The sequence below is a fragment of the Temnothorax nylanderi genome, unplaced genomic scaffold (assembly GCF_030848795.1).
Source record: "Temnothorax nylanderi isolate EJ_2023f unplaced genomic scaffold, tnyl_v1.0 TNYL_tig0026_pilon, whole genome shotgun sequence".
Taxonomy (NCBI): Eukaryota; Metazoa; Arthropoda; class Insecta; order Hymenoptera; family Formicidae; genus Temnothorax; species Temnothorax nylanderi.
The window spans coordinates 744,940-771,409 of record NW_027249088.1 but is presented as its reverse complement, the minus strand read 5'-3'; the positions used below and the strand labels follow the sequence as shown (position 1 = coordinate 771,409).

The 26,470-nt window shown below is 37.2% G+C and overlaps 1 protein-coding gene across 3 annotated transcripts; it reads right to left on the bottom strand.

Moving 5' to 3' along the window:
- Nucleotides 1-22: 22 nt before the first annotated feature.
- Stai (stathmin) lies at nt 23-20,832 on the bottom strand. 3 transcript variants are annotated; one of them, XM_071701537.1, is made up of 6 exons: nt 20,636-20,832; nt 18,686-18,732; nt 7,395-7,750; nt 7,049-7,189; nt 6,551-6,691; nt 23-1,580 (listed from the first exon to the last, which is right to left on the bottom strand). In XM_071701537.1, exons 2-6 carry the CDS (start codon nt 18,720-18,722, stop codon nt 1,470-1,472), a joined length of 786 nt encoding a protein of 261 aa, XP_071557638.1. In that variant the 5' UTR covers nt 18,723-18,732; nt 20,636-20,832; the 3' UTR covers nt 23-1,469. The 3 variants fall into 3 exon arrangements, with proteins under 3 accessions (XP_071557638.1, XP_071557637.1, XP_071557636.1); XM_071701536.1 differs by lacking the exon at nt 20,636-20,832 and adding an exon at nt 20,292-20,386; XM_071701535.1 differs by lacking the exons at nt 18,686-18,732; nt 20,636-20,832 and adding exons at nt 10,157-10,246; nt 13,413-13,675.
- Nucleotides 20,833-26,470: the final 5,638 nt, after the last annotated feature.

The following is a 26,470-nucleotide window of genomic DNA, read 5'->3' as shown; positions in this document are numbered from 1 at the left end:
ACAAATAATTAAAGTCATCACAGAAGCGTCACATTATCATATTTCGTTAGACTACATTTCTCGTGTGAGTGTTATCTCATTTTGGTTAGCGCAGTAATATTACAATGAGTACAAAATGTTTTCTCAAGTTTTTCAAGCCTAGTATAGAGCACTATTATCATTATTGTATTATTATTATCATTAATATATCATTATAATTGTATGTCTATTATATTTATATATATAATCATGAGTATGCTTAACACATCGCGCGCACATATATCCTCTTGTGTGTACACGCACACACAAAGCTGCAGTCGCATCACTTAGTACCTAAGTTGTAGCGATAGTGATAGATTTATAATAATCCATTAATCTCTCTCAAACTGAATCTTCTCCTTTCTTCTCCGGGAAACGATGCATTGTGTTGCGATTCAAAATGAACAGCCGGTAATCACGGTTAATCGATCGTTAGCCATCGTAGCGGTCTTTTCTCATACTTTATACTTTTTTCCCATTGAGAACAAGATTAAAACGACGATACATACGTAAAAAAAATATTAAAAAAGAAGACGAATCTAATTAGTCAATCCGCAAAAATTCATATAAATAAGGGATTAAAAAGAGCATCTTTGTATTTTTTTGTTTTTCCTTGGATATATTTTTAGTCAATCGATCAAAATAAAAAATAAAGATTTCTATTATTATTATTAGCATATTATTGTATTTTGTAGTATTAATAAAGGCCAAGGTTGAATCCCTTAAACGCGCTTTAAAATCTGATTTTTAATTTCATCTTGAATTATATTTTATGTAAAAAAATTGTGTATTTCTCTGGAACATATTTTCTTCGGATTGCTGCGAGAGTTCTTTGACCTTTTCATAGACTCTTATAATAATCTTGTAAAAAAATTTCTAGTTTCTACAAATTCTCGATATCTTGATGTTGGAATATATCGATATTACAGTATCGTAGACTCTTGTAATTTCTATATTTTTAATGAGTAAAAAAATAGAAAAAAGTTCTTGAATTTTGACAATCTTGAACTCTTCTAAATCTTTGAATAGCTCAATCTTGTAATAATTCTTTTAATTCTTACATTTTTTTTCCAGATTATAGAACTAGGTCCCATATCTTAACGCCTATAACTCTCTCATATGTAAAGCCGAATCAAACTTTCGCAACAACCTCCTCGAAATAGTTGACTACCCTCGCTTTTTCCCTCGAAAATTTCAGGAAACCATACGTTCTTTCAATGCGGAACGTTGACGAAGTGGTAGCAACGTGATGAAGGCAGTATTGTCCATGCGACATTCAGGAACCGCAAGGAGAAACGACCCGGTTCCCTCTACCTCTTTCCCTCGAAATGCGAACACGTCTGATGCGCGGCGATCGATCTCCCGTTTTATTTCGAGTCAGAAAATAATGGCACAAAGCGAAACAGAGCTTTGCAGGGCGTTCGAGCGGCCTTAAAGAGAGCGCCGGACACTTAGCCGGAACTGGCGGTCTCGTTCTCCACCGGCATTGGATGCGATAACTCTGCCGGATTACCATCCTTACGCTCCTTCTTATTTTGTCTTACGATTTCGGCGCGCCTCTCCTACGGTAACAGAAAAAAAGAAAATTTACAGAATTAGAATGTTGTTCTCTGGTGCGATTCTGTTAAAGACAAAGGTCGAAAAATACGTCATACTCTCTAACAAGCTGACGAGTGGCTTAGACAGGAACAGGATGCGTCGAAGTTTTTGGATTTACTCGAATTTCCAGTCATATTACAGGATCCTTAAATCTACGATTTAAACTGATTGACGCCGACTTTATTGCAGGCAACAAAGTCTAACTGTTGCTGAGTTTCCACATAAATTACGTAACAGATAAAATTTAGTATCGGTATATAAGCCTTCTCCGGCACATCCCGTACATAAAACGATTACGTACCAGCTAAATGAGCACAGCCACATACTAAAAGAAAGATAACTATATGAAAGCTGCAACATAATCCAGCAAAAACGCAACAACAGCATTTCTTTTACGCAACTATCGACGTTTTCGTGATCCTATATAAAATATAACAAGCTATTTGTCGCGATGATGGAAAGGGAGAAGGCATACGAGATGGGGAAAATAATTGATACCTAATTTATTAATATGACTCATGAGCATTACAATTAATTTTACTTTATAATACTAATTTTAATTAGCCACGATTCTAAAATCACGCTGTCTGTATAAATATATGTATAAATATACTATAAATAAAATATAAAAATATATGATAAATATATAGGGAAGAGACAAAGATCAAATATATAAACATAAATGCAAAACAAGTTATTTTTTCTATTTCTGTCATTAGTTAATTTAATATCACTCGTTAATATTTGTTGAATAAAGTCATATAAAATAAATATAATTTGATAAAGAGATAATCTCTAATAAAAGATAATATCAATAGACTAAATATATCCAATCTTTATAATTCAATCTCCGGTCTTAATTTTAATCGTTTGGAAACTAAACGTATTATCATTAAATGAAATGATATTGAATAAAACATTTTTCAATTTTCGAAAACGTTACGACGTTACAATTATATAAGAATTTTAATTTATATGCCAAATATTTGGGGTTTAAAGGGGGTAGTGCATGCGTAACACACGATGCCGATTCCGGTTAGTATCGCATATCCTCTCCTACTCAATTCCTATCCTCACCTCCACGAAGCGTAGCAAGGCTAGGCGGGCGAACCCTGGAGAGCCTGAGTAACCCTGCCGGAGACCGGGTAACCAACCCCAATGGAAAGCAGGGTAAGGACAGACGAGGAATGAAGAAATGGCCCTCCGATATAAGGGGGTTGGGCTATGGGCTAACAACCCATTCCCGTAAAAGAAGCTCATGTTAGGAAACCAAAGGATTTGCCTCGGAAACCGGATGGATGCAACATACGACGACCAAGGAAACGCCCAAAGGAGATGGATATAAGGCTAGCGACGTGGAACGTAAGAACAATGAAACAGGCCGGGAAAATGCAACAAGTAGCGGATGAATTAGCGAAATATAAGATAGACATAGCTGCAATACAGGAAATAAGATGGAAGGGAGCTGGAGTGATAGAAAAGAAGAAATACAGTATTATGTACAGTGGATATAATGACAACAGAGTAACACACGGAGTGGGATTTATTGTCAACGGAAAATAAAAAAACGCAATAATGGAGTTTGAACCAGTGAATGCAAGGCTAGCAAGACTAAGAATAAAAGGAAAATTTAACAAGATTACGATAATCACGGCCTATGCTCCCACAGAGAATAGCCCAGAAGAGGAGAAAGACATCTTCTACAATAAATTGACGGAACTACGCGAAAAAACAAGGCGGCGCGACACGCTCATTATAGCGGGAGATTTTAACGCAAAAATAGGAAAAGAAAACTATATCGAGAAAGTGGCAGGAAAATATTCGCTACACGACGAAACTAGCGAAAATGGAGCAAGACTCTGCCAACTTGCGGCTGGTTGCGGACTATGGATCAAAAGCGTAAGCTTCCAGCACAAGAAAATGCACAAAAGAACATGGAAAGTGCCGGGCAGAGAACAGGTTAACCAGATAGACCACGTACTAATTGATAAACGCCACGCCACATCAATAATAGATGTGAAGACATGTAGAGGGGCTGACTGCGATTCAGATCATTTTATGGTGAGAACCATATTTAGATCCAAAATAAGGGAGAAAGGGCAAAAAAAAAACAAAATGGGACATACAAAAACTGGTACAAGACGCGAAGACAAAGGAATATCAGGATATCGGGAGGCAATGAGTAACAAGATAAGCGCACTAACACAGACTGAAAACGCTGAACAAGAATGGAAACAACTCACTAGGGTCATATACGAAACGAGCGAGGATACTAGGCAAAAGAGGGAACGGAAGGAATGAAGAATAGTTTGATGATGAATGCAAGAGGGTAGTAGACAGAAGAAACAGAGTGAGAAAAGTAATGCTACAAAAAGAAACAAGACAGAACTACCAAAAGTATGTAGAGGAGAGAAGAGCCGCCCATAAGATCTGCAGAAGAAAGAAGCAGCTAACAAGAGAATCGCCAAGATGGAAACTGACTACACAAAAGGAAAAATAAAAGACTTTTACGCAGAAATAAAAAGGACTAAAGGCTTCAAACACAAACTATGCATATGCACAACCAAGGAAGGCAAAGTAGTAACAGACGAAAACCAAGTTTATTAAGAGATGGACGGAATACTTCCAAGAATTATTAAACCCCGAGGATGCAATAGTGGAAAATAACGAAGACACACAAATGCACGAAAATAACAACGTAAACGACGAAGAGGTGGAAAAATTAACATACCAAAAAGTAGTAAACGCAATAAAAAAAACAAAAGAACGGAAAGGCACCAGGAGAGGACAACATTACAGCGGAGCTAATAAAGTACGGAAGCACGGAAATGTGGAAAAAAATACACAGTGTAATATGTAGAATATGGGAAGAAGAACGGATGCCAGAGGAATGGAACATCGGGATAATATGTCCAATACACAAAAAGGGGGACAAACGCAATTGCAATAACTACAGAGGGATAACCCTCCTGAACAGCATATATAAGATCCTCACGAAAATAATATTGTACATACAAGAACGGAGAAATATGCAGAGGACATATTAGGCGAATATCAAGGTGGATTCGCAGACAAAACCGCTCAACAATCAATCAATGTTTTGTACTGAGACAGATACTAGAGAAATATCTTTGATATAAACAAGCCTTTGATAGCGTCAACAGGACCAAACTAGAAGAAGCCATGACAACAATGTGAATCCCCGCGAAACTAATCAGATTAATTAAAATGACATATACGGACTATACAGGAAGGGTCAACGTGCAGAACAAAATGTCAGAACCTTTCAAAATAAACACAGGACTCAAACAGGGGGATGCGCTATCAACCTTGCTTTTTAACTTAGCACTTCAAAAAGTCATAGGGAACTTAGATAGGAGGAACATCCTATATAAACCCACATAAATACTGGCATATACGGACGACATAGTGATAATTGCAAGAAACATGAAAGAATTAAAAGAACTATTTCTGAAGATGGAAAGAAGAGCAGATAAGATGGGCCTAAAAATAAATGAAAATAAGACAAAATATACGAAAATTACAAGGAAGAAAGCGAACAACGCAGACAACATAAGAATAGGGAAATACCAATTTGCAGAAACCAGTACCTTCAAATATCTGGGAACGCTCATAAACAAAAACAATAATGTTAGCGAGGAGGTAAAAGAGAGGATACAGGCAGCAAACAGATGCTACTACGCACACAACAAACTTTTCAAGTCCAAACAACTAACAAGGAAAACAAAGCTAACACTATATATAACGCTAATACGGCCGGTGGCCACATATGGCGCAGAATGCTGGAGGATGACCGCCTCAGACAAGAATGCATTACTAGTCTTCGAAAGAAAAGTATTAAGAAAAATACACGGGCCAGTGAGAGCACCGGATGGTACATACAGAATAAGGTACCACGAGAAGATAATAGAAGATAGAGAAGATAATAGGAGAAAATATTAGAAGATTTATAAAATCCCGAAGACTTGAGTGGTTGGGTCACGTCCTCAGAATAGACGAACGAAGAGAGCCAAAAATAATAATGGAAGCAACGTTCCACGGAAGTAGAGGGAGAGGCAAACCGAGAAAAAAAGGGATGGATGGATGACGTGACGGAGGACTTGAGAGTGATGAAAGTCAGCAACTGGCGCCGAAAGGCCCTTGACAGAGTGGAATGGAGGCAAATCACCGAGGAAGCTAAGGCCCACCCAGGGCTGTAATGCTGTAATGCTGTGATGATGATGATGATGATGATCCCAAATATTTGCTTTAATTATTTTTTATTTATACGCCAAATTTTATACTTATTTATAATATCGCTAAATAATTTAAGCGACCGCCTGCACGCGATGTTGGAACTCTCGCTGCCGATTATTCTCCGCGGTCCTCTTGTCGAACTCGCACTTTTCCATCGAGAGCTACGCACCGTCATCTGACGCACTTTCGCTATCTTCACCGTATTCTAAACCACCATCGCACAAACGACTACGTTCGATCAGTGCTTTCTTACGCAGGAAAACAATCCTCGGGGCAATTCGAGGTTACCCGGTTTGTTTTTCTTACTTTTCTCTCTTTCTTATAAAAGCACGCGAATGCAATGCTTAAAGATTTCAGGTTGTTACGCAACTCTTTGTCACTTTTTGCAATCGTTCTACTGTTTGTTAGAAGACTTTCATTGGAGTTAAACATATTGATATTTAAAATTATTTTAATATTAAGATTATTTCGCGTTTAATTCTACTGATTTTATATTTCTTCAATTCCTCATTCTTTAAACAGACTTTTAAAACTTTGATGATTTAAAATTTAAACTTTATTTTTCATTTATCCAAAAACCGACGATGTTTCGTAACAATCTGATACAGACCGACGTACTAAAGCTACTACGAGCTACTAAATTAACTCCGAGAGTTACATTCGACCAAAAACTTACATGATTGCGTAGCTTCTCCTTCTGCTCGCGCTCGATGCTCTCGCGACGTTCGCGTGCCTGCTCCAACTTGCCCTGGATTTGGGACTCCAACTGCTGCACGCGCTCCGACATACCTTGACGTACGCGAGCTACCTGCTCTTCCTGCAAACAGGCCGCGAATCAATAACTTATGTCTATTCTTGCCGGGCCTATTATCTACCTATATGGTTTGCCTGTTAAAATATGCAAAACAAAGTAGCAGCCTTGCAGAAAAGAAAAAAAGCGACGATATAGTTGCAAATGCAAATTCAGAAGCGTTTCATTGTTGCTTCGCGTTTTCAAATCACTTCATACATAATGAATTTTAGGTAAATAAAAAGATATTGCGTATTATATAATTATAAATGAAAAAATTACATTAAATTTCTCATTTAACGAATTCTGATCTACATCTTATAATCGATTTATCTAATTCTCGTGATTATAACAATGGTTATTTCGATTTTATACTGTACTAACATGCTCCTTGAGACGATCCAGCATTCTCTTGATATTTTCGTCACGCTGAGCCGCGGCAGTCTTCAGTTTCTCCTCGACGGCGCATCGCACTTCCTCGGTTTGTTGCTCGAGGCTCAGGCGAGTCTTCTCAACACTCTCCAACTGCAACGAAAAGTGAAATTAAATATCACAACAGTCATCTAGACGAATGTTCGTTGAATAACCGCTTAATGCGCTTAACCATCTGCACAACCGAAACTAAGCAAAGTTTAATAAGCGGCAACCACGAAGACCGTGGCGGCAACTAATCGATTAACAAAGTGAACATATCGGTCGAAACTAATTCTCGTCTCCGATCTCCACTCACATGCTCCTTCAGTTTGTTCTTCAGCTCGGCGATGTGGGCCTCTCGCTTCTCTTCCGTGTTGTTCATTTTCGCGTCCAAGGACTCGCGGGTGGCGGCGATAAAGGCCGCGCTGAGCTCGTCCTTCTTGCGGGACGCCTCCTCGATCTTGCTGAGCTTAGCGGCGAGAGCAGCGAGCTTGTGCGCCTCGATAGACAGTCTTCGCTCCTCTGCGGCCTTCAACTTGTCCTCGATCGCGGTCTGCTGCGTCGGGCTCTGCTGCGGCGGCGAAGGAGCTCTCTTAGGCACCGTCGGCTCCGCCAGGATCACCTCGTAGCATAGTCCGCCCTTGGACTTCTCCTGGCATCGAATCTCGGTCGCTGTAAAGTTTCCATCGATGTAACGAATGTTCGGCACAACACAATAAACTTTGTGAATCGAAAAATAATAATGGTACATTTTCAATGCGGCATACACAACGATTAATAATTATATAATAGAGATATTACTATTAATAATAAATAACACAAGCACCATTAATAATTATATAACCATTATTGTTAGATGTATAATGAAAATGTATTGCCATTATTCCTCCATCATATAATAAATGCTATTACATAATAACGTCCTTGTAGAATAATTAATAATAAAATAATTACGTATAATAATAATAATATAATATAATTATAGAATAATTATTAATATTAGGGGAGAGTTGGATATTACCGCGCGGTTGACAATTCCGCGCCACTGTTTAACTCAATAACTATTTGTATTACGCGCCTACAATGATCTTAATATCATAGACTAACACGGAATACCCCCCGCGAATGCGCTGTCAGTTCGTTCCGGCCGTCCATGTGAAGACACTGCGCTCTGCAAGATTTTCTGCTTATTCACTGTAATTTTGCTGGTAGTTTCGATAAGAGGTGAGTAATATAATATTTACATTACAGAATTATTTTTATATGTAGGTACCTACTAGACGATATTAATGCATAAATATAAAAAAAACATTTTGTTATTGTGTTCTACTTCATGTCACTGGCTGAAGCCAGAGTAATTTTTATAGGCACGATATTATCAGACCAGTTCGGTAATACCGCGTTTTCTCATTTTTTGGAAAATTGTTAATATTTTAGTTTGTGTTTAACTTTGAAGATTATTACTATTATATATGGATAGCCAAATAAATTACCTATCTAAAACTGCACATTTTGTTTTTTTTGAAACATTTCTAAGCTTAGATATACGCTTCAATTCTTAGGGGCTCGGTAATATCCAACTCTCCCCTACATATATAATTATAAACAATGAAAAGAATAATTTTTATTTTATTTCATAAAAAGAATAGAGCTTCTCTGCCATGTGGTATCTTCAAGTATCGATACCAATATTGAGAAACCGAAGCATCCGGGGGCTCAGTTTGCCCAAAGATCAATATTCTCCAGTTTTAACCGTCAAGACTGTCCCGCACGGATATCGATGCGTACTCAATCTTCGAAGGTTTGGTATCGACACCCCTAATCTACCGAGCATCGACGCGACGTCTCGGCGCAACAGCCCCGGCCGTGATTCACGATATTCCACGATTTCCGGCGCCGGCTGGTTGCGGAAGCATATGACTCAGAGGCACGAGAGCGGCGCGGCGAGGAGGGATCGATCAGAGGGAACGATCGGCCGTAGGCGCCGCGACGTCTAGCGTCGTCGCACGCACCTCCACCGCCTCCACCACCTCCTCCTCTTTCCTCATCTCGCGCCGTGTACACTCCGTCGCTACCAGCCGTAATTACCGTATATCATTTGTCGTGTCGTGTATAATTTCCCTACCATAGCGATCTTCGGGAATTCTAGCAATTATTTAATTGCAAAAGTGAATCGCGATCTTTCAAATTACATCCTTCGTCCCTATTCTTTCGCCATGTGTCTCGATGGATGAGTTATGTAAATTAATGAAGTTCAAACGAACGTTTAACCGAAAGATTATCTTATTATATTTTATATTATTTTATAACCAGAGGCTCTTCGACTTCGCGCTCCCAATATCTGTTTCTCTCCCTCTTTTTCCCGGCGGAATGAGACGACGATAGCAGTCGCTGTGTCATTGTTATGAAAAGTTGTCGATACCACCGTACATCTCCACGTAATACAAGTTTGCAAATGCTCCCCGCTTTCGATTTATAATTCAGCGGCGACACATTGGCGCGACCATTCTCATGCCGGGGGCATTGCACCGATCTTTAACGCGGCGAAGGTGCTCCCTTTTAACTCTCAGAGACGCTGGGAATTCTCATGTCGCGCGAATAAAAGTAAAACGCAGGTGCACAACGCGGCAATTACAGATAAAAATCGTTCGGTGCAAGAAACAGGACTCGGCTAAGAAAAGAAGATAAAACATCTCCTGACGCATCAATTATTAATAAAATAAAATCACAATCTAACGCAATTGCGTGATAAAAAACGGAAATATAACAAAATGCATTCTTCTGCAAAACATTCCAGAGAAACCTTCTTTAAAAAAAAATATTGAATTTGGAGGCCAATTTTTCGTAGAAATTTATCCAATACAATTTCTTATTTTATATATCGTCGGTGATAAAAATCAAGACAACATTTTTATTGGTATAATCTTGGAATTGCGATTCTCTGGAACGTTTCTTTAGCGAGAAAGCCCTAGGATTCTAAGGCAATCGATATGATTCGATCGAATGAGTATAAGCGCGTCTCAAGTACGTTCTTCAACGTCGTCTATATAAAGCCCCCTTAATTATCCGGATACTCACTGATGAACTTCACCTTTTTCGGCTGCTTGGTCCGCGGCTTGCCCTTGCCGCTCGGCTTCTTAAACGGCGCATTATTCCGCCTCTGTCCCGCTTCGGAAATTCAGACACGGTCAAAGCACTCGAAGCGCTTTCCAGAGAGAGATTAACGAGGGAGAAGGGAGGAACAGCCGGGATTGCGCTCTGACCCACTGAGACACCACCGTCATTCGTTTAACGTAATTATCAAATTCGTAGTGACAAATTGTACTCAATTCGAGTAATTTTTAATTAATCCTGTAGGTCGCCACTGCTCCTACTCAATATGTCGTTAATTTATCAATGGAGTAAAAATAATACTGCTTTGTGTTAAAATATTAAATTTCGATACACATAGTATCGAAGTTAAAAATAACAAAATGTTATTTAACTCGAGATATTGATTTAAACATCATCCTTTAACATTTAACAGTGTAAAAAGGCTTTTGAGTCATTGCGGTACTCCAAAAATATACCACAAACAAAGGTCGATTTTACTTACTCCTTTATTTCGTTTTCTTTGTAAATATTAATCTCGTAAAATTTATGGAGATCTTGTTACGCGATAATCGTAAAGACGGAAGAGAAACGATCATATTTCACGAGGTATAAAAAGCTTCGCTCGAGTTTAAATCAACGCGCAGGCAGGTATTTCAAAAACAGCGAAGCTGTAAAGGGAACAAAATTAGCATCGTGCGTGCCGTCGTGCGGCTCGCACGAGGGATCGATTGGTGTCACAATGGGTTAATTATCGGGAAATCGATGCAACCGTTTCGCCGTGGCCATGTTGGACCGCACCCCGATCATTTCGAGCCAAGCACGTGCGTATCGGCGTGACGAAATGGCAGATTTCTAATTTCTTATTTTAAATTACAAAAATTATTGAGAATGCTTTTATTGGAATTTATGTTATGATTTTTCTCAAGATAAAAAATGATTACATATGCCAATTTATTTTCCATCAACCACTCTGATTTCGAAATTCTGGTATATGATAGAATGTCTACATGTATCAAAATAACGCTGGTTGTTCTGATTCTAACATAAAACATCGTTAGTGCGGTTAACAAACAATTGCCGTATTGCATGCATCACTGAAAATAATTCAACTCATAATTATCCTTCAGAAATTAAAAAAAAAATTAAAAAGGATATGTATTGTTACCAAATAATTCTTAACGTTAGTGATAAATATTATTAATAAAGTAATCCGAATTCAATTCAATGTATTATAATACATTGATAAGTATTGCTTTAAATATATTTAATTTATGTATAAAATATAAACACTATAATTTTTTATATCTACAGGATAAAGAGAGGCTTATATTAATTTGTCGAATAAAGCGAGTGTAATTAAGTTTAAAAAAATTGCGAACTGGAAAATTCAATAAAGAGTAATACTTTTTTTATACAAAATACTTTGCGTCACTGCAAATAATTTACTCGATAATTTATTTCAAGTATATATGTATTTATGTCTCTCGAATTTTTTTTCATGATTGTGGGTCATTAATTGGATTTTTTGGAGAGAATTTTATTCGCAGATACTCAAAACAATTTTTACGAATTGGCGAAGTTTCGCGACACCCCGTAGAGAAAAAAATGGTGGACCGTGAGTATCGATTCGCGGACGGTCTGAGAAATTGATCGAACTGCAGGTGGCCCAGGATAATGTCACGATACCACCGTGATGTCGACCGTCGTGCACTGCGGTAAGGACAGTGCTCTGACCTGCGGAGGTCACGAAAAAGCATAATTTCTTCGCCGAAAGCATTACTGTACAAAATTCTTCAATTTCTCTATGCGATATTAAGTATCGATCGAGAATATTTACACGCGCAACTGAGTGATAAAATAAACTACGCGGAATAATTATTTCAGAATGATTAGCAAGAATGTTGAATAATCGAGGAAATCTCGAGTGAATAAAGTGATTAAAAATTAATAATAGATTGAATTAATAATACACATTGAATATACAACATTGAAGAGAAAGCTGACATACAAAAATAAGAAAAATAAACGGACACAGCATACAATTAAATTACGTTATTTAAACAAAGTATTTGTAAAATATATAATAAAAATTGTATCCATTTCGCAATTAAATAAATCTGAAATCAGGGTACGTTTTTTCGGATATTCCTTGTCAACAGGAGACGGTCGCATTTATTTCCAAGCACCCCCTTCTGTGAGTTTCTTCCTCGAAGGATATGGTAAGATAAATTAGGACGATTTGTTAGGAGATTTTCCCGAGAATATGTCCAGTCATTGTCGCTTGCAGACCACATTTTACTTCCTTCCGGTTTCAGGCCCTCGAATTTTACTTCATAATCATAAAATTTCAAGATAGTCGTGAAAAAAAGATATTCGGTATCTCAGAGTTTCTATCCTAAAGAATGTAAAGAGGCAATCCGTAAAAAGAAGTATTTCCTACAAAAATCCGAGAAAGCAACGTCATTTACCTCTATAAAAAAAATGCACTCTAAAAATATAAATAATTTATAATAATCTCTAGCTTCGAGATTTATTTATAAAAAACTTTAATAAAGGCGCTGTCTATAAAAAGCAACGAATTGTAATTCAGCACCTTATTCTATAAAAAACGTAAAAGGTACTTAATCAAGTTTGGCTCGATTAATATTAAATTACTTCACGATTGCTGTAAAAGCTGTTACTGAATAATTCTGTTCAAAAATTGACGAATTATTTAGCAAGAACTGAAATAGATTACCCGATAATTGCTGCATAAAGATTGGTTCCGTCGAGAATACTGTCACGAAATCGCTTCTCGGAGAATTATACAGAAATAAGAAATTATATATTCAAAATTTTAAAGCAATTTAAAAATCTTTTGCAAGGATTTCTCGTGAGAGACTGCCTCTGTAGAACTCCATCCTGATAAAGCACTGTGCCATAAGTGCCGAAATCTCTACCGCAAGTTCTAATATTTTGCTCCTTTAAGTTCCTAAAAATTTTGTAATTTAAAAATATAAAATCTACACTTCTTCCATTCTTCCAAGATTGACTATTAAAGTCATGATTGTAAAATGATTATTTAAGGTCATGAAAAATTGAACAGGAAAATGATCTTCAAATACGGTTCTAGATCGAGTATCAAGAGCGCTTTGGCAGGCAATCTTTACGGATTTCCGAATTTGCGGAGAAACCGGAAGGAAGGCCTCAGCGAGGGGACGGACAGGGAGTAGTGGTCCTCGCGCGACAGGGACTCACTCACCTACGATGTTCAGCGGGGCCTTGCAGCTGTGACAGAAGCACTGGAGCACCGAGTCGCGTACGAGACCGATCAGCATATTGTCGTTTCGTTTCGTACGAGGGGGACGTTGTTACGCGGAAGGTCTCGCGGATCTCGGCGACGGAATCGGGCGCGCGAGACTGAGAGACGCGGGCTTGGAAGGACGAGAAGAAGGGAACCGGACCAGAAAAGAGTTAAGCACGCCGGAAATGTCGCTCAGGTCGTAACTGGGGCGGTGGCTGGAGGGCGACTGGCCCGCACGCTGCGCCGCGACGCCCGGCGTCGCTCAATATTCGACCACCCTCTCCTCCACCTCCACCTCTTCTTCCTCCTCCTCCGCCTCCTGTTCCTCGCTCTCCCCCGCGCCCTGCAACCAACAGCCTACCCGACGACAAGCCACCCTTCCAGCTAGCAAACTCCAACTTGCGATCGCCACTACTACTAGAGTAGCCGTCGGAGGGGTGTTATTGGCTATACGGGGTGTCCCGCGAGTAGGCCGCGTTAGGCATGGAAGAGAGGGCTTAATGGATGCGCAAGAGGAAGGTAAGAACGTCAGACTGAGGGATGGTCAAAGTCGTGACATTAAAAAGGAGAACTTTAATTGGGGGTGGTTTGGGGTTAGATATTTTGCGAGTCTTGGACGTTAAAAGGCTGCTTCGTCATGCGGATATTTTACATGCAATATTTAAGAGGATTACATTTTTCTCAGGAACTTTATTCTGAAATACTTCTGAGAGCTGAAATCTTTCAAAGTTCCGTGATTCATATTTACCCAAAACCCGACGTGCTTATATATATATATATGAAATTTCAGGTCCTCAAGATCCCAGAACCCATTAAGATTTCTTTGTTCTTCAGAAATTCTACGTTCTTGAAAGATTTGATTACTAAAAGATTCTTCCGTTTTTGTTTTTTTTTCGGACACTCGGTATAGCTCGAAGCCGTTGTTAAGGCCTGTGTCCACGATGCTAGAACTTGGTCCAAGTTCTCCGACCGAGAGAAAGTTACTGAAACTTGGATCGTGGACACATCAGTTTTGCATCCAAGTTCAGTGTGTCCACGATCCAAGTTTTAATAACTTTTCCTCGGTCCGAGAACTTGGAGTTCTAGCATCGTGGACACAGGCCTTTAGACACGTGTGCGAAAACCTATATGCAAGCGTAAAATACCATCTGTCTATCTCCCGTTCTCCTCTCCTCTTCCCGTCCCATCGGAGATGGACCGCTCTCCAGGATTCTCCGAACTGCCGTCACCATCCTAACGAAGGACCGGCTTCAATTTCCGAAACGATTGACGAAAAAATCCGCCTGGGGAAAGTCTGCGTGATTGGCACGAAATTTCGCAAAGTACTGCGACAGATTCGAATTGATTTTGCGCTCTCAGGCTTTCCTTCCGTATGTTTCAAATAATGTGAAATTATGTTAAATCACTAAAATTTAGTGATTTAACACAATCTCTATTTAGTGACTAAATATTTCACTAAATATTACTTTGAGTTCTTGAATCTTTGGATCTCTTAGGCCGGTATTTATAGTCGGTTCACGGAGAAAATTGCTACGGTTGTTACAACAACATTCTCTATGATTGAAAAAGAAATGTATGTGAATTCAAGTTAAATTGATATTACATTGAATGTAGCTGTTAAGATATGCTCATTTATACAGTTTTCATAACCGTAGTTCTTACGATACGTGACATTCGGTTACAATACCCTCGTATATGGTTGCCTCAACCAAAGAATTATTGCTATCTCTCTTATGTGGTCTGCAGCACAAATATTATGGTTGAGAGATCCATAAGATATAGCTGCACGGTACAGCACTGAATCACTGCATGATTGAGAGTTTAGTTCCATTGCGCGCGCAAAAGAATTTCTGCATAGAATAAAGTGGATTTGATAAGGATGTTTTAACTTTATAAATATACTTTTTTCATAAATATATTTACGAACACAAAATTTCGTAATGAGTCGACACTGGTTTCTGACATTCACCCGACATTAAGAAATATTACATCATATATCCAATTTAAAATTGTATTACTCTTTTTAAACTGAATTTGTTTCTTAAGATGATTTTTGAAAAATTATATATTTGCGCTGGTTATGACATATGTAGACTATATATAACACTCACATTAAATTAAGAAGTAGTCTACCACGTAAGGCAGTTGGCTCACGATCCAGAGGTCCCGAGTTCGAATCCCACCAAGGTAAGTGTTTTTTTCAAATACGAGAAAATATTTATAATCATAGACTGCATCTTAAGAAACAAATTTAGTTAAAAAATAGTAATAAAATTTCGAAATAAATAATTTTTTTTGTCGGGTGAATATTTGTTCATTATGGTTGTAACATCCATATATTATGGTTGCAACATCCATATAGTAGCTACCCTCACTAAGGTTAGGGCAACCATATAGGTCACTTCCAGAGTACTATGGTTTCCATAACCCTTTTGTATGGATGGGCGAAAATTAACATTATTATTCTGTTGTAGCAACCGTAACTTTTTCTCCGTGAAGGCTTTAGAACTCTGAAGTCGTTAATTCAATTCCAAAGGTCCCAGATCCCAAGAGATATATTCTTCTCTCTAAATTCCTCTCTTTAATTCTCTCTCTAAATTCGATATTTCGGCACTTTGAGATTCTCGAGTCTTTGAATCTATTAGATCTGTAAATTCTAAGGTTTTAGAACTCTGAAGTCCTTAATTCAATTTTAAAGCTCCCAGATCCCTAAGATATATTCTTCTCTCTAATTCCTCTCTTTAATTTTCTTTAATATCTCTCTAAATTCGGGTCGTTATTCGCACGTATAGGATTCGACAAAGGCGTCGCGACAGGGGACTGAGAAATATGGGGCACATAATAATTGTGCTTTGTGTAAAGTTTTCCACTGAACACGAACGATCGAAGAAGCTATTTTATTGGAACTCGCGTTGTGACGCAGAGATACTGCATGGCGAATCGATTACCCGTGGAAATCAATGAGAAATAAAATTTTCATGATGCATGATGACCGTAGCCACGGTCGGATTTATTAGAGGGACAAACGAAGGAGAATGTTTTTTTTTAAGTCGGTTCTTATCTTATTAATTGTCTCGTGTAAGAAGTGACTGTTTAATCCAAGCGATTTGAAGCATCCCTTATCATCAAACGGCTAGAGTTAGTTTAAATCGAGACAGGTGAAGACAAGCTAACGATTATCAATTTCATAATAATCTCACATTAAAAACTTATCTCTCGAGATAATTCATCCATAACTAGGGATACATCGTTTAAACTCCGAATTGTAATAGAATTATGATTCAAGTTTTATCTTCGATAAGATTAATTATAGAAAAAAATTTAACTAACTTTAAAAAACCCGATAAAAAATAATTGAAATACCCGCCCAAACATAATATGCTTATTTACCAACGAATTCGTACCTATTTATATAACAGGTAATTAATTTTTTAATGAAACAAGAATTTGAAAAATATATTCTAATATTTAAATTTTTATACGTGTCATTAATTACTTTATATTAGTTTAATATGATTATTAACATAATAATTATTATATTAATCATGTAATAATAATTATATTAACATATACAATTGTTATTACAATTATTAGTTTATATTAATTTAATAAATAATTTAGTTTGGTCCTGATATTATACATATAGTTTAAATCTGGACGTTCAAAAGAGAGAGAGTGTAAGAGTCAAAGTTTCGAGAAGATTTTCCTTTCCTCAAAACTTCACCCTATTTCTTTTTTAGAATTTTTCCAACATCTCATCTTCTTTTATCTTCGCAGTTTCATAATCCAAAACGAAAAAAAATAGACTCGTATCGCGGTTAAGATAGCTTTCATGACTTATTTTGTTTGGCAAAAAAAAATCTGGCGCTGAAGTTTTAAGTGCGATCACAAAAAAAGAAGATGTATTTACTCTGAATGCCCGAGAAATGTCAATCTAATAAGCTCCGTGTAATGAGCCGCATTCGATCGTTACGGTTTAATTGTATCTAAACGACAGCGATAACAAGAAAAAGCGAGCGGAAAGATCGGAGAAAAAAATCGAGTTTATCGTCATGTTATCCCTCTCTCTCTCTCTATATATATATATATATAGAGAGAGAGAGGGAAGAAGCTAATATATATATATATATATATATATATATATATATATATATATTAGCTTCTTCCCAATAAAAGTTTGCCCCAAGGACGAAATTCTCATCACGGGTCTCATTCAACAATCCCTTCCCTCCATGACATCCTCCACGACTTTCCTTGTTGGATTGAACATAAAAAATGCTTGAAATTTTTTTCCTTCACTTTTCTTTTCGTCTCTTATAACTATGAAACTCATTAATTTTCTACATTAGCAATAAAAATCATTATTATTATTATTCCAAAATCAAAACATTTTCAGAAATAATCACTTTTATATTAATTTTATGTTGCTCGACTCATGTTCAACTCTAAACTCATTTTAGCTCGCTCTTTCGCACGAAGGGAAACAGACACGAGGATCGAAGGATCGAGTTCCTTCAAGTCCCTCTTCAGGTCACGCTATTGCTCGCAGTCGCGCGATTCGCGACTGGCGATTCCAAGTTGAGAGCCACGGAGGCGACGGGTCGCCGGCGTGCACCACTGCAGCAGTTGTCAGCCGTTGAGGCACAGCCGTCCGATGCAGGCTCACAAGCAACTTCTTCCTCCGCAGCGCTCATTCTTGCTCGCCAGCCACGAAGACGCGGCCACCGGGGTCCGGGGGCTCTGACCTCTTGTCCTCTTGCCGCCTGCCGGTCTCGCCGGTCTCGGCGGTGCTTGGAGTGTATATTCTCCGTCGCGGCGCCGAACCGTCCGGTCGCCTCGGTCCTACTCCCTAATTGCCGAACCATTGTCTCAATATCGTCCAAGGGACACGCAAGACCTGCACCCCCGTATCAAACGTGACCCATTCCACAAAAAACATGGAACGCATCGAAAGATTAGGAGCCGATAATGTTCCATGTACGAATACTAACAAATACTAAAAAATACATGTATATATAAAGCGTATTCGCATTTCGTGCTTTTTGTGCTTGGATATATATAATATTGATTTAATTAAAATAAATTGTAAATCGATTCGAGCGAATAATCCAAGTTTGAGTACGTTTGTGATCACTTTGCTGATAATTGTATTCGTCGAACATGTAGGACGAATATGCACATCTATCGATCGCTCAACATTGTTTTACGTAATCTTTAAGACGGTTACTCACATTCGTTGGGAACAGGCGACTCCGCTGCGGTGGCCATAGCGTTATCTCTACAACAAAAACGTTTCGTAAATATATGTTTAAATAAACACTGGATGATCGGATGTTCGAGGAAAAGTACAAATATAGAGGACTCCTAATATCATCGTAACATCGAACTTTCAATTTTATTATATTCTCAGCTCGAAATGTAGCGTTCACTGCAGATTTGGCAGAGATATAAGAAAAGAGAGAGAGAGAGAGAGAGAGAGAGGAGAATTATAAATAGAACTGCAGAAAGTGCAGCTAAAAAGAATGATCTATTATTACCGATGTTTTTAGGAGTTCTTGAATTCGAAGGAAGACTCACAGCGACGATAAGTATAATCGATTTGCTTTATGCTAAACCTATTTGTATTAATTAAAAGAATTTTTTTTAACAATGCTAGATATAGTTTCTGTTTCATTCTAGATATGTAATATGTGTATAATACGTGTAAGTTTTTTTTGGCCTTTCCTTTATTTAGTAACAAAAAAGGCCTAATGTGATATTATATAAATATTATGTATAAAGATCTTTATTATTCGTACTCGTTATTAAAATTGTAATTATACGTGTGGAGTGAAAAAGAAGTTCAATCACGTTTTCTTCTTTATCCCGGTCAAATATATATCTTAACGTTGACTATATCTGGACTGGAGCATTGATTTTCGAAATGTATTTCATGAAATAATTTATTATTTCATAATTAACAAGAATTTATTATTTACTACTATTGTGTAGCAAACAACGATGAAAACACTTATAAATTCTTGAAACTATATATTACATAAAAGTAAATGTGCGAAAAATTTTTATCGTTGAACAAAAATTCTCTGGTATTATATTTATTAAAGTTTGAAAGTCACTTAAAGTCGAGGCTCTGAACTCTAAACGATTTTATGGAACGACGGAGAGCTCGAAGTTTTTACTAGACAATAAAATAAAATAATTAAGCAAGAAGTAAAATGATAATTAAACAAGTATATCGTCTTCTTATGCCATTTAATCTTTTGACTATAGTAAAAGTATGTTTTATAAATTTTATTTGATTGAAAATGATTCTTTCTTTTCCTATTCTTCTTTTATGAAACATGGCAACACAAAGTAGCTTCGGTGTATAAGATGCATGGTTATCAGAGTGTATAAGGTCGGTCCAGATGAGTTATATAGCGACATCTAGTGACTAACATTATTTACTTGAATTTGCTTTTTCGTCAAAGAATATCTCTTTCGTTAGTAAATCTTATCCTTAAAAAAAGAAAATTAATTTTTCAAATATAAATTAAACAATGTCATAATTAATCATAATAGTTAATGCGTGAATATCAAATATTTTGATTAAATTAGCGTCGATTATTACTAAGAAATAAACTAATAAACTTCCTAAACGAGAACATGCAAACAGAACATTTGAAACACCCTAGCTATATACGCCTTTTTCCATTCTGAATTTAGCAGCGAATAAATAACCACAACTTGTAAAATATATAATTTAAATTTATATTACATTTTTACAGATCAAAGGTACAATTATAAAACAAATTAACAAATTTTACATTAGACGGCTAGATATAATCAGATAAATACCTTAAAATTAAACCAAGGCCTAACACTTTATTTACCAACCAATCCAACCATTCCGCCATGATTTCCTGTCCTCATCGCTCAAAAGCCAGTGATAATAACCGCCGCTTCGCGTTATTCGCGTAACTTGCAAAACAATAACAACGCACCTTGCCGTCTCAACAATTCAGCACGAGAAAACGCAGCGCGAGATCGACGAACGACGATAAAATCCTGCTCCTCGATCAAACCCCCGAAAAGACGAGCCGACGCGTCGCGTCGCGTCGTTCTGATAAATCGTGGCGCGAAGGTCGGCGGCGTCCCTTTGTTCGCGTCGGCAAAGAGCCGAGGGAAGAGGAAACATTTACCTGTGCTCTCTCTCGCTCTCCTTATCCCTCTCTCTCTATCGCGGAGGAAGAAACTGCTGCTCTCGACGATCGTTCGACGACGGGCCCTGTCCACTCACGAATTTCGGACGTAAACTCGTTCGCACGCACGCAGATGCAACGCCGGGACGCGACGACGCAGGACGAAGCGAGAGTCGCCGTGTGTGTATACCAAACCGGTCGCTTCGCACGCCGCTTTTATCGCGCGACGTCTTTGTGCGGCATTCGAGTCGCCGAAGGCGGCCGAACGCCGACGAGGCTGGACGAGCCGCCGCCGGCGAGACCGCCCGATTGGCTCGCCGGCGGCGCCGCGTCGCGTCCATTGGTCCGTTTGAATCGCTGTACGTTGTCGACGCTGTGCCGCCGTGTGCACTTCGCGAGATCGTTCTCGATTAACTTGGCGGCTGCTCCCGCGTCACACACGTCGCTTGATCTATTTATCTGTTTTTTTTTTGTATATTGTCTATAAGTTTGCATCCATTCTTGAGAACGTCTCTTTGCTTACTTTTCACTGTGAAAAGCGCTGCTTGAATAATGGATAGATTTATTGTTATAATTTTTTAAACGCCGTATTTATTAGCTGAATTTAAATATCGATTAACATTTGTTGTTATAACGGGTGCCAATTAAGTGCCAATCTAAGTAATAATTTCAATGTTTTACACTATTTTTTTTAATCAATAATCTTTTTTGTAATATTTTAGTACTAAAAGCTTGCTTTTATTTATAGCTTACAGTTTTATAAATTCATGCATGTGTTTTACAAACACATTCATCTATTAATTCTTTCAATGTCTTCCGAAATATTTGAATAAAAATGAATTGCCTTGCATACGATAAATAATTTCTTGGGACAATCTCTGTCACCAATTTAATATATATATTCAAATTAAATTGGTAATTAAGTATAAAATTAAATAACATTCAAATATTATACTGACAAAATTAACCCTTCGTGTGCAACGTCTTTTTCGGCACCTGTAACGTGTAACGTCGGGTCACTCGTGTCCGACGCCTAAAAAATACTTTAAAGTGTTCTAAAAAAATCTGAAAAAATTCATGTTACCTTATTAACTATCCTACTTTAAGGATCAATCGCTATATTGCCGATTTTTTCATTTGTTTAAACATTATATTTATATAAACAAATACAGCTACAGGGGACAGTCACTTTCGCCAGGGCACGAGTGACCCGACGTTGCACACGAAGGGTTAAAGAAAATATTTTCGAAGAATATCACCTTGTTCATCGTTTATGTAATTATCATTCTTTATATAATATTTCTAATGTTTTTATATTTTCTTTTTAATCTGCCTTTTTTAAAATCTTTTTCATGATCTTTTTCGGGAAGAATTGTCTCTCTTTTGGTACGTATCGATGGGTCGCGAACGACGCATTGTCTTCGAACGCGAAACCGTTAGAACCGTCTTAAAAAAAAACAGTCATTCCGGATGAATCATATGGCTGCTTCCTTCAGGCAGGAGTGTGTGGGACGTCGCGACCGTTGCGCGGTCGCGCCGAGCCTTACCGCGTAAAAAAATGTGTCCCAAATATGGGCGGAACGTTCGCAACTGGTCCCGTCAGGAACTCGAGACACCGTCGTCTTTTCTCTCCGAGCGGCCTGTGCGGCCTGTGCCACGAAGTAGCTCGATTTACTCCTTCTGCGGTCTTCGATCGACTTTTCGTTGACGCCTCGTGCACACAACGGCGTTACGCGACTCCCATTCGCACGTGGCGCTCGTTTTATTGCGCATTTAGATTGTTATCCAGATCTCCGCACGTATGAGATAAGAGATTAGTGCATACCACTGCATGTCTTTTACACGCCAAGGGAGACTCGGGTTCGGACAGTCGTCATTTAATGTTGGAACGTGGACTTTAAATATGGATTAATTGAGAGTCAAAAAAATCTGTCGAAAAGATTTTGCAAATAATATTTATCTATTACAAATATTGTCGATAGAATGTTAGCAGAATATGATGGCAAATTGATTGCAGAAATCGAGCAGAGTCCATCAATCTATTGGCGATACGATCAGAGCGAGCTATAATAGTTGTTTTTATAGAATCTAATATTTTTTTGCATCTTACAATTAGAACTGAATGTTGAATAATATTGAAGTATGTAATTTTAGAAGCGATTGATTCAAGTAAAACGACTTTCGTACTTTGAATTTAATTAATGTGGGAATTCGATATGACGATACACCTCTGAAAAATCGTCGCACACATTGACGTTTGTATATAATATATGTCTGCGGTTGCATATAAATTTACATAAGTGACAAGTTGAGGATACAAACGTCTCGACCAATAAAATGCTTAGTTTGATCTTTGCGAGAAATAACGGCGTCTTTTAGGCTGACTCATTGATCAAGACGGTTACACGTCGTGCTTATTTATCTACGTAAATTTTATATACAAAAATCTTTAAGCTTCTAATATAGTAGATAATATAGTAGAATGTATAATTGCAATTTTTTATTTGTTGCAAAAAAATCGTACCCAAAACAGCTAAATTAATTTCACCTTTTTTACAAGAAAAACAAAAAATTAGTTAGAAAATAATGCAACATGAGAATGTCAGAGTGTTATTAATATCATCTATTATTTAACTGATATTATCGGTTTCTTAATTTTAACACTTATACATTATTAATTTTTATTGTATTTTATCTAATTTTCGTCTTCCTTATAAAAAAGATGAACTTAACTGCTTTTGAAAATAGACTTCTCCATGTTTTTTAGAACAACTGTGATTATTTGAATATGTAGGTATATTAAAGAACTGGTTTATATACTGGTTTATTATGTAATTAATAAATACACAAATTTAATTAATTTAGAGTTCATTTTTTAATTTTAATTTTTTTGCATTTAGGCATTCTTATTTACAATACTATTTATAATTTATATACAAAATACTATTATAATGCAATATAAAACTAGTACCATATAATCTGAAATCGAAAAAAGAAATTCAAGTAAGTTAAATTTAAAGTAAAACAGAAAGATTTTTTCAAACTGCAGAAGAATAATTATAGGATTTTCCCTGACAATTACATGTGTACATAACAATGAAAGAATAAGAAATGAAACTATTAAGAAAGTTTTTGATTTGTACTTGCTCTAATATATATGCTTCGTATCTCAATCTCCGTGTACTCTGCGCAGGAAATATCACAAAATATAATTATCTGCAGATGCAGATATTATTATAATAAGGCTCCCTTATTTAACGCTGCAATATAAAGAGAATTTAGCATAAGAATAAAAATAAGAATAAAAATAAGAAAAGAAATATAAGCTGTTTATAAGATGTTGGTTTAAAACGGAGAGGTTATCTGGTATAAAACTATCAGAAACCTCGGCGACGTCAGGAATATTAAGGAAGGGCGGACAAACGGAATTTGCACTTGGTGACAATAACTTATTTTGGACGAACACGTGTGTTCGCTAGATAAGCGATATGTATTTCGACGACACTCTTTTAAAAACTGACTCGACTATAAACGCGAGAAAGTAAAGGCCATTGCACGTAACAAAGTTTTAGTTTTAATCGTAATTAAGGCCGTAAGAAAATAGACCAATCACACTCGATTATTCTTCAAGCGCGAGGAGAATAATCGACTGTGATTGGTCTATTTTCTTACGGCCTTAATTACGATTAAAACTAAAACTTTGTTACGTGCAATGGCCTTAAAGGTGCCTTTTCATGCTGACGCTCGACGCTCATTTTCAGCGGCAAGAAGGTCGCATGACCACAATTGACGCCGGCGTCAATTGAAATTCATGAAAAGGAAAACAGCGTCAAAATTTCGGCGTCTTCGCGCTGTTTTGGCTTTGACGCTTGAAGTTGGAAAAATCCAACTTCTCTTTCTTGACGCTGGCATTAGTGATGTCACGTGACGACGCTCAACGCTGTTTTTCAGCGTCCCATGAATTGACACCTTAAGTCCCGGTCTACAATAGGTGTTTTGAGTCCTAAGGGCCTGAGCAGAATAGCTGACTTATAATTTTAAGACAGTGTTTTATGCTTTAAATCTTTGTTTTGAGCAACGCACAATACTGTCTTGTGTCTCAAGTCTTACAATGTTGACACTTTGTACACTCGTTTAAGACTTGAGACACAAGACAGTATTGTGCGTTGCTAAAAACAAAGATTTAAAGCATAAAACACTGTCTTGAAATTATAAGTCAGCTATTCTGCTCAGACACTAAGCCTTAAGAAATTGTTCAATCACAGTTGAATTTGAGGAGAATAATTGACTGTGATTGGTCAATTTCTTAAGGCTTAGGGCTTAAAACACCTATTGTAGACGGGCACTAAGGGGATCCTAAACAGACCCAAATTACGGACAATTGGAGGGAGAGCTCCAACTTTGAGTAGACTGCACAGAACTTAAAAAAATTTGTACACAATTGAAATATGCACGAAAACACATCGCGCGAGTGTTGATTTCAAGGCAAAAATCGGAAAAAATTAAAAAAATACATTTTTAAGCTGTCACCTACCGTAAACGTTTGCTTAATACAAGAGTTGTACAGTTTGTATGTACAAAATAAGATACACGCGCCATTCGTATAATGTGAACAAAGAATTTAATACCGTACATGAAAAACTAAAATTAAAAACGTAACAAAAAAGTTTGAGCTTTCGCTACTATTATGTGCAAAAGTACATGCAGGTTGATAGAATAAGCAGTATTGCGTGTAGCGAGAGATGGCGCAGCGATCGAACAAGGACAGATTACTATAGTTAAACAAGGACAGATATAGAGAAAACAGGATTAGAAATGTTGACATTATCGACATCGAGGAAGTTCGGTAATATAATAATAATGCCTTAACTTTATTTATATAATGTTTATATAATAAATTTAGACGCTTATATCGATGCATGTGGAAAATGGGCACAATTCTGATATATTTAATCACGTGATAAGGCATGACCTCGTGTGTGTGTGTGTGTGTATATATATATATATATATATATATATATACTTTTAATTATAACACAGTAAAGTGCCGCTGTTGTTCATTTCGATACACATAGTCAATTGGTAATTGTTCCCTAATTGACGCATCTAATATGATATTGAATAACGATCGGGAGAATTAAGAAACGATCTATCTAATCGTCCTATCATAGTCCAGTCGCCAGATCGATTGAGCATTTTTTTCGAGGTTGATGGCTTAAGTTAATGTTTTTTTATGTTTTTTGGGTCGTAGAACAAGAATCTGTAAATAGTTTTTTCGTAAGTCGATGCAATAAAAAGTTATTAACAATTTATTTGTTTAAATTGCCCTAGCGATCAAACTATCCTATAAAAAAATGAACTGGAGAAAATTTGTTCCTCTTTTCACAACGAACAAAATGGCGTTTGAATTTTTCCAAAATCTTGATTATTGACGGAAATATGTCAATTTTTAGGTAATTACTGCCTACGCGTCGCGGAGTACCCTAGGCGTGCGCGCTCGCGCTTAATTGTAATAAAAGGAGCAAAAAAAATAAATTAAATTAAAATTAAAGGAGCAAAACTCGTGTGGTACAATTGAGCGCGAGCGCGCACGCCTAGGGTACTCCGCGACGCGTAGGCAGTAATTACCTAAAAATTGACATATTTCCGTCAATAATCAAGATTTTGGAAAAATTCAAACGCCATTTTGTTCGTCGTGAAAAGAGGAACAAATTTTCTCCAGTTTATTTTTTTATAGGATGTATAGTTTGATCGCTAGGGCAATTTAAACAAATAAATTGTGAATAACTTTTTATTGCATCGACTTACGAAAAAACTATTTACAGATTCTTGTTC

Bases quoted from the DNA above. Each gene is read 5' to 3' on its own strand.
- Stai (XM_071701535.1), bottom strand. From the start codon at position 13,488: ATGCTGATCGGTCTCGTACGCGACTCGGTGCTCCAGTGCTTCTGTCAC. The intron at 7,190-7,394 runs GTGAGTGGAGAT...TTTTCGTTGCAG, and splicing joins AGAACAAACTGAAGGAGCAT to TTGGAGAGTGTTGAGAAGAC. The intron at 1,581-6,550 runs GTAAGTTTTTGG...CTGTTACCGTAG, and splicing joins AGGAGAAGCTACGCAATCAT to GAGAGGCGCGCCGAAATCGT.